Source organism: Hyalella azteca, unplaced genomic scaffold (assembly GCF_000764305.2).
Source record: "Hyalella azteca isolate HAZT.00-mixed unplaced genomic scaffold, Hazt_2.0.2 contig14981, whole genome shotgun sequence".
NCBI classification, from domain to species: domain Eukaryota; kingdom Metazoa; phylum Arthropoda; class Malacostraca; order Amphipoda; family Hyalellidae; genus Hyalella; species Hyalella azteca.
In genome coordinates, this window is record NW_025944847.1 from 7,605 (window position 1) to 26,286 (window position 18,682).

An 18,682-nucleotide genomic window follows, 5' to 3' on the forward strand; every position below is an offset into this window, starting at 1 on the left:
CATCAGTTGCAACACATCAGTTGCAACACATCAGTTGCAACACATCAGTTGCAACACATCAGTTTCAAGGCATCAGTTGCAACACATCAGTTGCAACACATCATATGCAACACATCAGTTGCAACACATCAGTTTCAAGGCATCAGTTGCAACACATCAGTTGCAAGGCATCAGTTGCAAGGCATCAGTTGTGTCAAGTATCAAGTCAGAAATCGGAAAAAAACAATTTAATTGTCTTAACATCAAATGAAATGTAGTGAACTAAAATACTGGATACTGGTGATATTGCAATTTCATGAAGCGCAACATAAAATTGAAAGAGCTTTAGACTTTAGTCATACGGGGAAAAATTTTGCTGTACGGTACATAAAAAATATATCTCGGGACATATATTATTATGCGGTAAGAGAAACCTTTTTTTGGACACACCGAAACTATAGCCAATAAGAAATGCGTCCAGGTTTATTTTCCATTGATCCTAGGTTTCACAGGTTCAATTTTTTATTACATAATTATTCATTAGGAGATACGTACACAAAAATGAAGGCTTTATATTACTAAACTATTACTAATACCTTCGAATCAAACTGCTACAGTGTTCAAATTTTCTTATGAAAATCCTAAAATTTTTCTAATCTTGAAGCCATGGCAATGCCCACAGCTGCTAGTGTTTAGGACATCCTCTTGTAACACTGTAGTCTCATTAGGAAAGTTAGAGCTTTAAAAGTAAGTAGCTCGTCAACAGTCTTCCCAGCTTTCTTTCACATTTTTGCACTACTGTATTTACTGTCCTGATTAAAAGACTTCATTAAGACTTCTTAGCAATCAATTGCAACATAAACCAACTCATTCTTACCTGACTTTCTCTTGTAATTGATGATTATTATCTCAATGCTTGAAATCTGTCGGTGATGATTTCGTGGAGCGAAATCATCAGAAATTGTGGGTCGAAACTGTTAGTTTTCTAGCCTAACCGTTAACAATTAGGTCAAAATATTTGCAAGCCATACTTTGCANGTTGTGTCAAGTATCAAGTCAGAAATCGGAAAAGACCAATTTAATTGTCTTAACATCAAATCAAATGTAGTAAACTAAAATACTGGATAATAGTGATATTGCAATGTCATGAAGTGCAACATCAAATTTAAAGAGCTTTAAACTTTAATCTTACAGGGAAAAATTTCGCCATGGACAAAAAATATATCTCGGGACATATTATATTATTATAATATATATACATATATTATATTATAATAATATATATACATATATTATTATGCAGTAAGAGAAACCTTTGTTGGACACATGGATGCTATAGCCAATAAGAAATGTATCCAGGTTTATTTGCCATTGATCCTAGGTTTCACAGGTTCAATTTTTTATTACTTAATTATTAATTAGAATATACACAAAAATTAAGGCTTTATATTACTAAACTATTACTAATGCGTTTGAATTAAACTGCTACAGTGTGCAAATTTTCTCATGCAAATCATAAAATTTTTATCATCTTAACACTGTAGTCTCATTAGGAAAGTTAGAGCTTTAAAAGTAAGTAGCTAGTCAACAGTCTTCTCAGCGTTCTTTCACATTTTTGCACAACTGTATTTACTGTCCTGATTAAACGACTTCATTAAGACTTCTTAGCAGTCAATTGTAACATACACCAACTCATTCTTACCTTTCTTTCTCTTGTAATTGATGATTATTATCTCAATGCTTGAAATCTGTCGGTGATGATTTCGTGGAGCGAAATCATCAGAAATTGTGGGTCGAAACTGTTAGCCTTCTAGCCTAACCGTTAACAATTAGGTCAAAATATTTGCAAGCCATACTTTGAAAAGAACAAGCAAGAGTTTTAAGAATGACAATATCTAGACTCTAATCTGCTCTCATATATAATCTTAATGAGAGTTCAAGACAATTTACGATAGACTGGTGAGACCACAACAATTAAATAGATCACAGAGAAATGATAAAAATATAACTCACTGCAGTGAGTGACAGAGAGCGCATTTTCTCGTCGACGAAAACGTGTAGTCACGGACGGACGGACAGACATGACGAGAACAATAGCGTCTTTTTTCCATAAATGAGAAAATGCGCTAAAAATTAGAGTAAATGGAGTTGATCTCTCCTGGCGCTATGGGAATTTTTGACGGGAAGTTAAAGAAAATTTATGATAGACTGGTGAGACCACAATTAAATAGAACACAAAGAAATGATAAAAGATGAGAGTAAACGAGCAAGAAGGCATGTCACCTCCATAATTAGGAGCATGGAGCTGCTCCCTCCTGGCGCTGGAGACGGGAAGTTCGTCGTCTTCTGACGCGGATGTGGCGGGCACACTGGTGCCGGGGGAGGAGGCCGTGAGGGGGAATGGTGAAGTGGAAGGTGATGTGGTGGAGGAAGAGCGATGAGGCACCATAGAATGGTGTAGTGAAGCAGTACTAGCTTCATCATAGTCTGTGTTATCTGTGTTATAGTCTGTGTTATAATCTGCACCACAAGATGGCGCGGAATTGCGGGCTTTGCGGACTGGCTGCGCCTGCACATCAAGCAAATACTTATTGATAAACTCCAGATGCTTAATTAAAAACCACATCTTGTATCTAGCACACGCATAATATAATCTACACTAAATTTAACCCTGTCTGCCTGGCATATATATTTTCCTCACAGTCACACTTGAATCTTATTGATAGAGCAGATCATACAATACACTCCCTGACAACAATAATGATGTTTGTTCTCTGGTGAACCATACAATACACTTCCTGACAACAATAATGAAGTCTGTTCTCTGGTGAACCATACAATACACTCCCTGACAACAATAATGAAGTCTGTTCTCTGGTGAATGGTCATCATACAATACACTACTTTACAATAGGTAACAACCTATTTTCAGATGGATTGTACAATAAACAAACTTCCAATAGTTAGCAAAGCTCGTCCTTGCATCAATTGAACAATATACTTAATAATAATAATATTAATAATAATGTCAGCTAATATATTAGGTGACATGATCTTACAGAGAGCAGGAATTGAAGTTTACACTGCAAAACGAGGTGACTTGGACCATTTTAATGTTCAAGAAAAGTTAGCCTTATGCTCAAAAAGTTATTGCCAGGAAAAATTTTGTTGATGGCCTTTGACGTACCATGAGATCACCTAAAAATCCAATAAAGAGATATATTTAAAATAATTACTATATGAGACAATTTGTAGCAGGAGTTTTAGGCTACCTCAGACATTTTTTCTTCCAGTCTGAGAAGATTTTAATGACGATTTCTAAATTTTCTTGCCATTTATTTCCTTCTTGAGTGGCCATGAATTTGATTGACATTGTTAATACTATTATACTACATAACTGTTTCAAGATTACTAACTGATGACATAAAAGGTTAAACATCTTTCCAGAGAATAAACATGGATCCTTCAAACATCAAATGAGTAGCACTAAAATAACAAGCACTTCAAGCCTGGCAATATAGTTAACAGAATCATTTGAACCAACATTGCATTAAATTAATAGTTATTGGGTTAATGTCTGATGATGCAATGATATCTAAGATAAAGCAGCTCAACAGGTTTAGTTCAATAGCTCTGTTAGCAGCAGTCAATTAAATTAATAGTTATTTGGTTCATGTCTGATGACGCAATGATATCTAAGATAAAGCAGCTCAACAGGTTTAAATAAATAGCTCTGTTAGCAGCAGTCAATCCAAATAGCTGAGCATTGCTTTCAAGACATCTACTTGATAGAAGCAGCAAAATTCAAATGAATTATCTTGAATAAATTTAACTTGGCCTTTCACAGTTTTATTGCTTCAATAAAACAAGTACAGAGTATTACAGAGTACAAAGGGGCTACAGATTCGGAATAGGAATATAATACTTAAGGTATTTTTCACAAATTCAATTCTGAAACTGTACAAGTTTAAGATTTTTCTTATGTCATCCATTTTATTACCACATTTCCATGGTTCCATTCATTTTTTGAAAGAATTAAAGCTAATAGAATGTTTCTGTAATAGTATTTTACATGATATATAAAGTTTCAGAAAGATTGGCTTATTGGTAAAGAAATTTTTTACTTAAAACAAGACTCTTCTTTTCAGGAAGTTGAAAGTTTTTTCTGCCAAGTGCACAGCAAAACCCTGACAGTCAAATCACTGAGAATGGCGCTTTAAAATGTGTAAAATCTATATCAAACTAACAGTCTGATATAAAACAATCATAATGAATAATTTTGATTCTCCAATTGAAAAAAGTGCAACTAAACAATCAAAAATTTAGCAAAATTAAGAAGAGAAACATAAAAAAATGCTTGCAAGAAACTCTTGCTGGATCATGTAGGGCATTAGGGAACTAATTCATAGCTTTACTAATAAATACTTTTAAATTGAATAACAATTTATAATTAATAATAACTAAACTAACAAATTGTAAATAACATTAAAATTTAGGCCACCAAGACATGAAAAAAAATTTCCGGAAGGATTAAAAAATTTAATTTTATATCATATCTTCATCCAAACAGAATGTATAAATAAATTATGTGAAGTGGCTGTCTTCAAAAAATTTCAATCTATACAATAGTTCAGAAGTTTAATGATGAAATAAGTCATAGCTATGCAAAATAAAAACTATCGTACAACATTATAATTGACTGCTCAATTAATAATACTCTTTATATTTAAAATATTAAATTAATAATACACTTTATTTTTAAAATTAATAATACAGCACACACGACACCCACCCTGTTGTGGGGGCGGCCGTAGAGATGATTAATAATACTCTTTATATTTAAAATATTAAATTAATAATACTCTTTATGTTTAAAATTAATAATACAGCACACACGACACCCACCCTGTTGTGGGGGCGGCCGTAGAGATGATTAATAATACTTTTTATTTTTCAAATATTCATTTAATAATACTATTTATTTTTTAAAATTAACAATACTGCACACACAACACCCACCCTGTTGTGGGGGCGGCCGTAGAGATGAAGCCTCTTGTTATGCAGCGAGCTGAAGAGCTTGTCACACTTGCTGCAGTACAGCTCCTCTGGAGCATCGTCCTGGCAACCAAATGCTGCTTCATATGTTGGATTAGACACGTGAAACCTCCACTAACTGGTACAAGGTCATTAACAATATAATCATCATCATGATGATATATAATATCCAAATTGGTACAAGGTGATTAACATTCATAAATGAGCTGGGATATCATCATCTCAATATGCATAATAAATTAGACACATGAAACCTCCACTAACTCGTACAAGGTGATAAACATTTTTATACAAGGCTGCATATTATCATCTAAATACATAATAAATTTTTTAAATAGAACAACCACCCTCTAAATTAGATTTAACAAGTTAAACCATATTAATAACAAACTAGTGTTTATGTCTGATTGTCCATTAGGAGCATTGTTTGTGGAAATATGAACAGTTATTTATGGCCATAGTTGCAACCAATGGCTTTTTTCAATAAATGTTCATGTCTGGTCATGAATAGAAATTATAATTTGGAAGAAAAAGAACAAGAGATTAAGTGCTCCAGCAAAAACAGACATGTGCGAATATTTTACATTCAACCAGCAAACAAAGGGAACCAACCTCCATACAACCCTTCATATTCAACAAACCAACACATATCAAACACACTTCACATGAAAACACTTCATAATATATCCTAAGAATTATATTAGAATAACATGACATGACTCACCAGCACATTCTTCTACACACATCATCACAAATCACTCACAACAACAATGTCCAACTTTTTCATACCCACCATCCACTATCCTAACTTACATACATAAAATCACATATTGAACATTATTTGGCTAATAAATCTTAACTTTACACTTGGGAGTCAATTAACACAACTCAATTAAGGCTTTGTAATTACTAAAAGTAATCTAACCTAATAGCAAACAGCCCGCATAAATGATAAGTTCATTCTGCAATCATGTTATTTCTAGTCAAACACAACTCCAACAACATAAAAAAAATAAATCCCTTTTGAATAATTTAGAAACTTGACTAATCTCTGTATATACCTATTTATCTCACCCTGTAGTAGAGATTTCCTATAAATTCCACAAAATCAAAATAATAACGAAAACCGAAAATGAAATCAACAAGTGGCACCAATTGCAGTTCAATTATTGCTGCTGGACTTTTGAAAAACCCTGCAAAATAAATTTTTTCCCCATACCATATGTATCTCCTGAATTACCTGTGTTATATATAAAGAAAACGTTCTCAATGGACCCTAGTCACTTTTTTATGTTAAAAATTATTTTTAAAAAAATCTTTAGCAAAATTTTCTCTTTCTATTATTGCTTAGCCACCATGAAAATCGGGTAAAACAACAATTGTAAGAAAGAGGTAAAAATTCTCAACATTCTGCCAAAATTTGGATAGTAAAGACCATTCGCTCAATGCTACAAAAATTTTCACCAATTTTTTATTTCTTCAGTTTTTTTATTAACACGTTGACTACGTATTGGTACATATGCGTACCACGAAATGTATTTCTCCAGGAAGTAGTGGTACATAATTCAGGTTGCCTAAAATAGGCCAAATCTGAGAACAAAAAAGGCCAAAAAAGGCCAATAATTCAATGTATACTAGTTTATTTGCAGGTTCCGCTATAAAAATTCCATTTATTTTCTTTTTACAGTATTTAAAATTTAATTAGGAAGTACCCCTATCATAAATTTTAGCCAGCCAACGCAATTGAGAAAAACTAAATCACGGAATTTGTCCGGAAAGAATGACCGTCTGGCAACCCTGCTTGAAAAAAGTACAAAAAATGAAATAATTGTACAAGATGAAGCAATCGTAGTCAACGTGTTAAGACGCTTTTTTTGAGTGTATCAGTACACAAGATTTTCATTCAGAGCCTGCTGCACAAGGGGAGAAAAATAATGTTTGGAAATAATAATAAGTTTGAAACGCTTGCAAGCTGGAGCTGATTCACAGGATTTTATTTTAAAATCACATTTCTTGAGAATTTGTTATTCCCCAATGGGGAATTTTGGAAAACAAGACTCATGTTCTGTCAATCTAAAATCAGATCCTATAATGGGGCCAAATTTCAGCTCTGTGCAAATGCTGGAACATAGAGAATGGCATCAAGTGATACCTACATTTTTTGTGTACAAGTGCTAAAGACCTCTGTGTCATTTAACTTTAACTTTATAGTGTTAAGTTTTCTCTTCAACAAATAAATGATTGTGTTCAAATGCATGCAACAAGAAATAGAATTTAGAAAATCCTCTTCAATCAGACAATCCATTAGAATTGTACAATGTACTTAAAACTTGTGCATTAAATACCCTAGACAAGTACGTTGATTGAAAACTATATAAATGGATTATTATGTCAATAACATTTCACATGAACATCTCACCTCTGGCCCATCAGTGCAGTCAGAGGAGTCCTCAGGGTTTCTCCCACTCAAGGCTCCTAAAATTTGAGAACTTCATTCAAACATTGGGGGGAAAATTAGTTGCTTCTATTGATAGCATGAATGCGTTCAAGAACAGACTAGATAAAGCTATGGAAAAACATATGTTCAGAATTGAAATGCCTAGCACCATATCGAACCCGGTGGAAGTCTACTAGCTACTTCAAACTATCTTCAGTCATGAAAAGATCCGGTCAAATGACACGATATTAGATCTTCTGTGAACAAGGCACGAAAAGTAAAAGAATCGGCAACAGGCCACATCAGGCCTACAACATCACTATGTTATGTTATGCTATGTTATGTTATGTTATGATATGTCACTATGAATCAGCCAGGGGTGAAGCATCAAGACCTTCTTGCAGGTCAAGAAAATTACATAGAATAATTATATGAAATTGTGAGAGAGATAAAATTAATTAAGGTTATAAACACATTTATTAAATGAAAATTTGCCCCTTCTGGAAATTTGCCTTCTATTGTAATAAAGTGAATAAAAGATGTAATAATGTAAATGATTCTTCAACAAATCACACAATGAAATTTTCTCCATATTTAATAAAAGGAAATAAATTATATTTGTAGTTCTACAGGCACTCAGTTAAAGATCAAAGCCAAGTAAAATTCAATAATAATTTTAGTATAAATTAATATCTTTGCTTAAGCAATTTTGAAACCCAAAAAATACTTTATTCAGCTGAATAAAAACATTCCATATAAGTTAAGTGAAACACTTGATATTATGTGTTCCTCATACCATAAAATTTCTGTACATACTAGTGACATAATTAAACATTCAGTGCATGTAAGAGGGTTTTTACCAAACCTGTTACTGAAGCATCAAGCTTTCAAACAATGCACACAAACCAAATAGTAAATCAAAAACTAATAGTTTCAAATATTTACACGAAAGTTAATATCTTCATGCATGGGATTTCATCATAGTTCCAAATCTACTGTATTGCTGTTAAATTAAGATAATGAAATAAAGGTTTTGTTGGTCATGGAACCTTCATACTCAAGTCATATTATTAAACCTGAACCTAAATTATTCATAACATAATTGCTTCACTAGAAAAAGTAAAACTTATGTAACTTGTGGGGAATCAAAAAGTTATGAGAAAACAGTATAAAGCAAGAGTACATTAATTAAATCACTCACAAACCAAAGATGCAGCAGCTCAAAAATCAAACAAAATCATAACTCACGCTTCAGTCGTTTTTTTCGCATGATGAGCTGAAAATCATGGCTTTGCCTGTACGCTTGGAGTTCATTGCGGTATCTGTTCTTCTCTTGCTCACAGCGCCTCTTGTATACATCTCGTTGAGGCTGAGCTAGACAGTTCCATTCAGCTGCTACAAGTTTGGTAATCTGAAGCATAAATTAAAAATACTTACAGCACATTGAATTAATGTTGTTGGAGTAAAATTGAGCTAATAAAACTCAACAGCATATATAAAAGTAAATTAAAGTGGCAATGCATTTAAATATATAATCAATGCTGAAAATTTTCAATGTCTATGTCGTCATAATTATAACAAGAACTCAACCGGAGTGTTTTAGATACAGAAGAGCAGATAACTTGATGGAAAATGCACCTCTCCAAAGCTGTATTTGTGGGGATCATAAAACTTGCGTCTATCAGCCAGAAAAAGGACATAGGCAGTTTGAGGAGCTTTAGGAGGTTTAGCGCCAGGAATTTCTGGTTTCCTTTTCCTTCCTTTAGGCCATCCTCCACGTCTCTTTACTGGCGGGCACTGCAGCAAAGAAAAAAGATAAGGAAACTTCAACAATATCACAAATGGTTTCTAGTAAAAAAATGAAATCAGTGATGTCATCAAGCAAGTTTGGATGAATTTAGCAATAAAATTATATAAATTATCCATAGGTTATTTTAATTTTCTATAAAAATATTTGTGGCCAGTTTGTGCTATACATGTGTGCTACACTGTTGCCAACATTTTAATTTGACTCATTTGTCTGCATCTTGTTGCAGACATTTACTGACCTCATTAACCTAATTTTTACATGGAAATTTGATAGATTCAGCAGGCCTTTCTAAAACTCTGAATTCTACAGTGGTTGTCTGCTAAAAACTGAACAGATTGGTTGTGTGGCACACAGAGTTATAACATTCAACAACTGAGAAATAATATCTGAGCTTCAATCATTGTCTTATTTGATTAAGAATCATACTAATATAGTTCATTTTTTGAAATATAATAAACAAAATCTAGTTACAACCTCAATTGCATGGATCACACATGTAATCCATGCAACCACTCTAAGATAACACATTGAATGCGATGGTCTTAACGCAAGCTGCCTGCTGGTGCAATAATGTTCAAATTCCAATTGAACCTCCCAATTGAAAAATACATATAATTGTCTTCTTATTCATTTAAAGAGTAAATAAATATTTCCTACTGTTTCAAACCCATTGTTGTATGAGTTCTGGTTCTTATTCATTGTAGTATCATTCATTACTGAATAAAATTCCTGTCAAATTTGATTCATTTTTATGTGTTACGCTTGTGTTTGCATTAATTAATTTTAAATATTATTATTATGCACTTGAGTTTTGCACATCATCACTGCCTAATTCCCCACCCTACTTTTTATATGCTGAAGTAAAATTAGGGTCACAAAAAACACTGCAATGATGATTGTCTGGACAGTTTTACAACGCATTTATATTTATAATTATTTGTTTTTCCATTGTTGTGTAATTGCAATTTCATTCCACTCAAGCTAACACAATTTTCATTTTTAGCTGAATATTCATTTGCATATTTTAAATTTAGCAGAAGCCGTTGTTTCATCAAGTATTTTAACTTTTCACTAACACATCTTTTACTAACAGAAAATAAATTCTCAATAAAACAAATTACATATAAATTAAATAATTATCATTCTTCCAAAACAAGCACTATCAAGTGAATTCTCACTCTAATCCAATAAGGTTGTTTAACCCCCTGAGGAACCAATTACAATGTAATACGTAATTCAATTTCAATTAAGTCCGTGACTAATATGTTCCAAAGATATTTAGAATTGAACCAAGTTCTACTCTGCAATACTGCTTGGGAAGTAAAGCTCTTTCAGCCATTTAATTCTGAACCACACATTTTATCCTCCACCATAGCATTAATTACTGGATTGATAACTCCCCCATATTTTACAATACAACTAAATGCCATTTATATGAATTTCCCTATCAAGAGCCAATAGATATATTAGCAAAGCAATTAATAACTTCCTTTGTCTCATTGAATCAATGGACATAAATATGGTGTTTTCAATAACCTTCTACTGTAATCCATTCCTCTGCATTTGTTTGTATCATTAAATCACCAATGATTTATGCCCTTAATTATTGCGTATCCCTCAGCTCATCATGGTTGTTACAAGTTTCTGTAGCAGCTGTCTCCTGTCTCCTCTTAAAAAACTTGCAGCCACAGTCCGCCCCCTATTTCCTCAAAAGGGCTCATAGGTCACATTACCTTTCAGCCAACTCTCATTGGTCCGCCATGACATTCCATATTCTGCAGGACATTAGCTTTTTCACTTTAGCCACACTTTCATTTTCACTTTAGCTACACTTTCATAGAGGCAACAGCTTCACTACCATGTATTTTTCACCTCTACATCTTCCCAGCCTTCTCTTGCCTTCCTAGATATTTTCCAGACTCAATAAACATCTTTGCCATTCATGGCACTGCCTCATGATGGACTACACAACTTGACACTTGCCACAAATTTTGTTTTTCTTTCACAAAAGATTATAGAACAGTGGAATGAGGTGTCATCATAGACATTTTCCCCTCTCTCTCCGTATTATCTCTCCCTTTGGAATCCTCACTCAATTATGACCCACTATCCCACCCTGCACCATTCTAATAGATCTATAATATATAAGCGCACATTTCCTCCTCTACTCAGCTTGGGATATACATATCAAACAAGAACTCTAACCACCTCCCCATTACGATCCACTGGCCGCCCTCACACACTGTGCTAGCTCCTTGGTCAGCTTGCATGATTGGTAATTTTATAAGAGCCAACTGTCTTGCACCTATGGCCTTAGTTGACACCANCTTGGTCAGCTTGCATGATTGGTAATTTTATAAGAGCCAACTGTCTTGCGGCTATGGCCTTAGTTGACACCATCCTTCCCTACACCCTGTTAGGGGGTTACCCGGTTAGGCAACTCTTATTCTTCCCTCTACCATGTTAGGGGGTTAGGAAACTCTTATTCTTCCCTCCACCCTGTTAGGGGGTTAGGAAACTCTTATTCTTCCCTCCACCCTGTAACGGGTTAGGCAACTCTTATTCTTCCCTCCACTCTGTTAGGGGGTTAGGCAACTCTTATTCTTCCCTCTACTCTGTTAGGGGGTTAGGCAACTCTTATTCTTCCCTCTACTCTGTTAGGGGGCTAGGCAACTCTTATTCTTCCCTCCACCCTGTAACGGGGTTAGGCAACTCTTATTCTTCCCTCCACTCTGTTAGGGGGTTAGGCAACTCTTTAAGGCATCACAGCTGCAGTCAATAAACATAAATATATCACATTGTGTAATGCTGCCTTTAAAATATTTTCTGACAGAGCCAAACCATTTTAACAAGCATGGACGAGGTCAGATAACCAAGATTTGAAATGGCTCATAGTTCATGAACTCTGAATAGGGATCAAAGCACATACAGAAGCACATACAATGTTAAGAGAGTATGAGTGATACCAATGAAAATTTCCAGAAACTTAGTGCAACAACAAATAGATGGAATTTTGATCCAACTTTTGGCAGATTGGAACTTTACCAAACCTAATAAGATAAAATGCAGGACAGTTCTTCAAAAATAATTTAAGAGAATGACCAGTTTGCCTTATCAAAGTTTTTATTGTTAAACAAAATAATTTTCTTTATTGGGAACTTATCATCATGGCCATAGAGATTGCTAGCCTAATATGAGAACTTTTTATAATGCATTTATCAAAAACCCAATCAATTAAAATTATTAAGGTAAATCGCATACAGCTTGCAAGAAGTCAAATTGCCTTTCCATTTGTCCTCATTCATAAATTAGCATTTTTTCATTGAAGTGCACAAATGGATGTTATAACTGATAAATATAAAATTGCAATACTGAACCATGCAGGTAATAGAAAGACACACAAATTTGTAAACAGTTTTAACTACATGTACCTTATCATTTAAAATGGAAATAAACTGAAATTGTTACCTTTGGTAGAGCTGAGGACGAATCAGTAAAGCATTTATTTCCATCACCAACATCAGCCGAGCAGCTGGCAAGGGCAGATCGTGATATGGCACTGCGAGATTTATTTCGAAGTGATGATGCGGAGTGACAAGGATTCACTTGAAAATCAACTGACTTGCTTGCTTGTGGGTCTTGACAGGATAAAGGCAAAGGAATAAATAAAAGAGAACTTCTCTCATCTTGAGTAGAATGAGACATATCAAGATTAATTGAAGAGCAATGCTGAGGTTTATTTCCTAAGGACTCCTGGGTCAAAGGAAAATCCTTCAAGCTACTCAATGAGCTGAGTGACATCTCCCAAATGGTCTTATTCTCACTAGACTCAGACTTATTGGCATGAGTTCTGAATTGGCAAGGCAAGTTTTGTAATGTGCTATCAACTGCACATGAACATGAGGATTCAGATGCACTTTCAGTGGATGATTCAACAAGCTCATCCAAAGAGCTTCCCATTCCACTTGTTTCACCATCAGTTGTTGTGTCGGGATAGTGTACGCTTGCAACCTGCAAAAATCAAACGGGTATGAGTCAAACAAACAATAAAGTCATAGTGCATCACACAATAAATAAAAATATTCAATGTTTCCTGAAAACAATTAATTTATTGCATTCACTTCCCTGGTAAAACATTATTTTTAAACTGTAATGGGAACATCCAACAAGCAAAGAAATCAAATGAAGCTAAAACCAAAAGGCATGATAGAAAAGCAAATAAAGTCATATAATTACTGACCCGCTTGACCATTCTTCTATTCAGAGCCAACAAGTCTTTTCTAGGACCTCTGTAACTCTTGGGTTGGGAAGCCCATCTATCGGAAGGGCTGAGAAAATCTTCAACTTCAGTGTCATCTTCATCAAATGAAGAATTACCTACTTTATACACAATATTATTCACTTTATTAGTTTGATGAGGCATGTTGCCAGGAAGGAAAATGTGCCTACCAGAAGATATGTTGCTCTTAAGGTTCAAAGAAATTTTATTCATCTGTGTGGGAACAGAAGGTTGCAATCTACTCAATGCATAATCTGCTGGAGTGTTATTTAAAATCTTTGACAAACAACCTATTTGAGGTGTTGCTGAGGAATTTTCACTTGCACTTTTTCTGGATTTGATGGATGCATTGTCAAATGATGTAAGTAAACCATGATCAAAATGAAATGACTTGGACAAACTGTCGGCAGCATTGAGATTTTGTTTTGGCTTTCCTGTCAAAATTTCCGGATTTTCAGGATTGAGTAGATTTGAGTGCTCACTTTTTGCAGCCTTATTATCATTTTTAGACACATTTTGGATATAAGTTAATTTAGCTGAAGGAAGAGATTCAGGCGAGCAGGTAGCAACTGTTTTAGTGGAAATGAATTCACTATTCAACTTGTTCTCTTCTACAGAGTCTTTAGTTGAATAACAGCACTGTACTTCAAAAGTGGGAGCTAATTTAGTTTTATTTCCAACGGGGATTTCACCAATTGATTGATAATGGCAAAATGCTTTGTCAGTTGAGGCCAGAATAGATGTGCTGAGTTTTCTCAAACTGCATGTAGATTTTTCAGGTTTGAGGTTGTTTCCTACTGCTTTAGAGAAAATTGCATCATTTTTGATTGGATGCTTTGATAACTTTTCACCAAATGTTTGAGTAGAAGTTGCAGTTTTTACGGTAGGCAGAAATGTTGAATCAACAAATGTAGATACTGTAGCTTTATCTTTGAGGGCAGTGGGTTGGAGAGGAACACATGGTAATGTTGGAGGAGCAGGCTTCATATCCTCAGATGACCAGCGACTAAATCTTGACATCACGTTACAGATCTGAAAAATTAAGAAAATAATACTAGCAGTATTATAGAGTGAATACCAGATCTTAACAAAATTAGAAGTTTTTGAGATATAAACTAAATTTAATAGGTACCTATATAAACAAATGATAAACACATCATAAAAAACACACTGAGGTTCATGATACGGTACATATAAATATAAATTTTAAAATCAAAAACTAACTTGGGAGCTTAGAAAATGGATGTGAACATTCGTCTTTTCCCTCAAACAATGACACTAATCTAATATAAAGATAAACAACAGGTAAGCTTTTGAAGCAATAAAGAATACCTAATGATAAAAATACTTCAATGAAGTACCGTCATCCGGGGCTACTCGGGACAATTTTGAACGTTCTTCATTCATAACTTCTTACCATGAAACATTTCATAAACAAGTTTAGGCTCATTTCAAAGCTCTTTGCAAGGGCTATCACATGGCCTCTCCAAAAAAATTCCATATGCTATTTGTAAGGTGCCAGAAGCAAAAAAAAAGTGTCCCGAGTAGCCCCCTTGAACGGGGCTACTTGGGACACTTGACACTTGGAATAAAACTTAATTTTAAAACATTTGAAGCATGCAGAGTGTACTCATCCATTACTAACAGTACAGTGAAATCCTCCTCTTTCATTGTAGATGATGTAAAGGTAGAATAAATGACATTTTCTGTGATTTTTACTTGTTTTTCCTTTATTGATACGATATTACCATATACATTAATTACCCTACTGTATTATTGATGCGATATTACCATATTTTTAATGCAATATTACCATATCCATGAACATGCCATTGAGCATTTACAACAACCTTGTCCACTGCAAGCTTCATATTAACAGCCTTATATCATTTTTTCTGTATCTGTAAGCTTACAGGACGGCTTGCAATTTCACACCATTTTAATTGGGTTAAGTGAATTTACTATAAAAAAATTGTAAAAAACATACCTGAAACAGAAAGGAATGTTTTAGTGACAACCACCATATGTTTTGGAGAAATAAATCATAGTTCAGGTCTATTACTTTTTATTCTATGATGCCTGGTGCACAATTCTATATATGACATTCTATGCACAATTTTGTGATGACCGATGATGCACTAATTTTTCGATAAGTGAAATTTTTTTGCTGAGCGAGGTTAATGTAATCAATATTCTTTGTTTTTTTAATCAATTTTTTTCTTAACTGGAGCCTTTGCTAACTGAGGTTCTACTGTAAATGTGTTTTTGGGGGTGTGGGGGTGTCCTGAATAGCCCCGGGGGGGTGTCCTGAGTAGCCCCGCCATGCGGAAATGGCTGCCATTTTTTTTTTTGGATTGAGGTATGTAAATTCTGCAAATAAAGTTTTCATGCTGACACTTGTATGCCACTTTTTTCTAAGTGAAATTTTTTACTACGGCAAATATTTTTTTACTACAGACCTTAGCAGAAGTAACTTTTCAAAATATCATTTTTCACCATTTTTTCAGGAATTTTTCAAAGCTAGCAAATGTAGTATTTTTGAACTTCATTTATACTACATAGATAGGAAAAATGTTGACATTTACACACCACTATATTTAGTTTTGCAATATTCCAATTAGTTTTGCTACTAAAACAGTTTTATGCCGTGTTGGACTGTCCCGAGTTACCCTGCCCATCCCGAGTACCGTCAACCGGGGCTACTCGGGACAGGTGGGGTAACTCGGGACAGTCCTCCGACATGGCGTAAAACTGTTTTAGTAGCAAAACTAATTGGTATATTGCAAAACTAAATATAGTGGCATCACAGAAAATGCCATTTATTCTACCTCTACATCATCTGCAATGAAAGAGGAGGACTTCAGAGTACTGTTAGTAATGGATGAGAGTACACTCTGCATGCTTCAAATGTTTTAAAATTAAGTTTTATTCCAAGTGTCTCGAGTAGCCCCGTTCGACGGGGCTACTCGGGACACTCTTATTTTGCTTCTGGCACCTTACGAATAGCATATGGACATTTTTGGAGAAGCCATGTGATAGCCCTTGCAAAGAGCTTTGAAATGAGCCTAAACTTGTTTATGAAATGTTTCATGGTAAGAAGTTATGAATGATAAATGTTCGAAAATCGTCCCAAGTAGCCCCAGTTGATGGTAGCCCTAGTTGACGGTACCAGATTTGGATAACATTTGGATAAAAATTATTTATTCTTTTCTATGATATTTACCAACAATATGCTTGTTCAAACTATAACTTCAAGTTTGATATTTTTTGTATTAACCAACAACAGAAGCCCATAAAATAAGTTTTAACAAATATGTCATTACTAAAAGCCTACAGTTGTCAGATGGTGGTGTAAATTTAACCCTGGTCACTTCCATAAAGACGGCTCTAACACGCACTCGTTCCCTAGTAAATGTGTTGATCTAGCTGCCTCATCTATTTTTCTTTTAATACGTACTTCAAATGGCCTTATGAGAAATAATTATTACTTTAGAGTTGACACTACTTACCCTCTAATAATCATTTGGACAATTGATTGAACCATAAATAACTTGTACATTTTATTTAATTAAAAGTGCTCCTGAGTGTCACTAAAAAGACATCTGGACAAAATTGGTGCCTGAATGCTAAATGGCAATATCAGACAGTGCATCAGACGTTGATACTACAACTAAGAAATGGGGCCAGTTTAAGTGCTTAAAATTTGAAATGTTACTTACATAGACTTTGCACACAGGTGCTGGCTTAAAAATGTGATTGACTGAATTGCTTCAGCAAAATAATCTGACGGTGATTTCCAAGTAGTAGTAGTTCCAAAGTAGTTCCAAAACTAATCTGGGAAGATGGATCAAGAACAAGCAGCTGCACCAACATCCACAGCAGCATAAGCGCACCGTCAAATGGGGTAATGAGGGACAGGCGGGGTATTAAGGGATGGGTGGGGTAATAAGGGACAGTCCTCCGACACTTTGTAGAAATGTTGCAGCAGCTAAGCTAATTAAAATATTGCAAAACAAAAATAGTGGCATAAAGTTCAACATTTTTCCTATCTATCTAGCATAAAGCAAGTTAAGAAATCATACACTTACTTACTACCTACCTCTAAAAAATCATTGAAAAAAGTGTTAAAAGTGAGATTTTGGAAAAGTACCTCTACTAAGGCCTGTAGCAAAAAAAAAATTCACTGTATTTAAAAATGCTACTTACATAAACTTTGCACACAGGTGTTGGATTAAAAATGTGATTGACTGAATTAGCGTATCTCATTCCAGAAAAAAATGGCTGCTATTTCCGTGCAATGGGGTAATAAGAGTCATGCCCCTGGGGTAATAAGGGACACCCTCCTGGGGTAATAAGGGACACCCTCCTGGGGTAATAAGGGACACCCTCCTGGGGTAATAAGGGACACCCTCCTGGGGTAATAAGAGACACCCTCCTGGGGTAATAAGGGACACCCCTGAAAACGAATTTACAGTAGAGCCTTGGTTAGCAAAGGCTCCAGTTAACAAAAAAAGTACTTAACAACAAAGAATTTTATAAACATTTACCATGCTCAGTGAAAAAATTTCACTTGACAAAAAAATTAGTGCATCATTGTCATCGCCAAACTGCATAGAATGTCATAGATAGAATTGTTCACTTGGCAATATAGAATGAAAATTAATTAACCTAAACTATGATTTTTTCAAAGAAATTGATGATTGTCACTAAAATATCCCTATGTGTTTCAGGTATGTTTTTTACAAATTTTTTGTTATAGGTACCTATAGTGAATTCACTTGACTCAATTAAAATGGTGCGAAATAACAAGCCGGCCTGTAAGTTGACCTACAGAAGAAACGCAATACAGCTGCTGATAGTATGAAGCTTGTAGTGGACAAGGTTGTTGTCAATGTTCAATGGCATGTCCATGGATTAGGTAATATCACATCAAGAATACAGTAATGTAAGGATAAAGTAATATCATGTGAATAAAGGAAAAACAAGTAAAAATCACTTAAAATGTCATTTATCCAACATTTACATCATCTACAAAGGAAGAGGAGGACTTCAGAGTACTGTTAGTAATGGAGGAGCTCACTCTGCATGCTTCTAATGTTTTCAAATTGAGTTTCATTTCAAG

The 18,682-nt window shown here is 34.5% G+C and overlaps 1 protein-coding gene across 1 annotated transcript in view; it reads right to left on the minus strand.

Moving 5' to 3' along the window:
* The window catches only part of LOC108669535, a 22,359-nt gene extending 4,575 nt beyond the window's left edge, over positions 1-17,784 (minus strand). The window contains exons 1-8 of the mRNA XM_018156884.2: positions 17,767-17,784; positions 13,522-14,592; positions 12,750-13,292; positions 9,110-9,268; positions 8,720-8,882; positions 7,454-7,509; positions 4,999-5,097; positions 2,263-2,548 (exon numbers count right to left, since the gene is read on the minus strand). Of these exons, the coding sequence (XP_018012373.2) occupies positions 2,263-2,548; positions 4,999-5,097; positions 7,454-7,509; positions 8,720-8,882; positions 9,110-9,268; positions 12,750-13,292; positions 13,522-14,580 (2,365 nt within the window). The 5' untranslated portion in view covers positions 14,581-14,592; positions 17,767-17,784. The remainder of the gene's footprint in view (positions 1-2,262; positions 2,549-4,998; positions 5,098-7,453; positions 7,510-8,719; positions 8,883-9,109; positions 9,269-12,749; positions 13,293-13,521; positions 14,593-17,766) is intronic.
* Between the last annotated feature and the right edge of the window lie 898 nt (positions 17,785-18,682).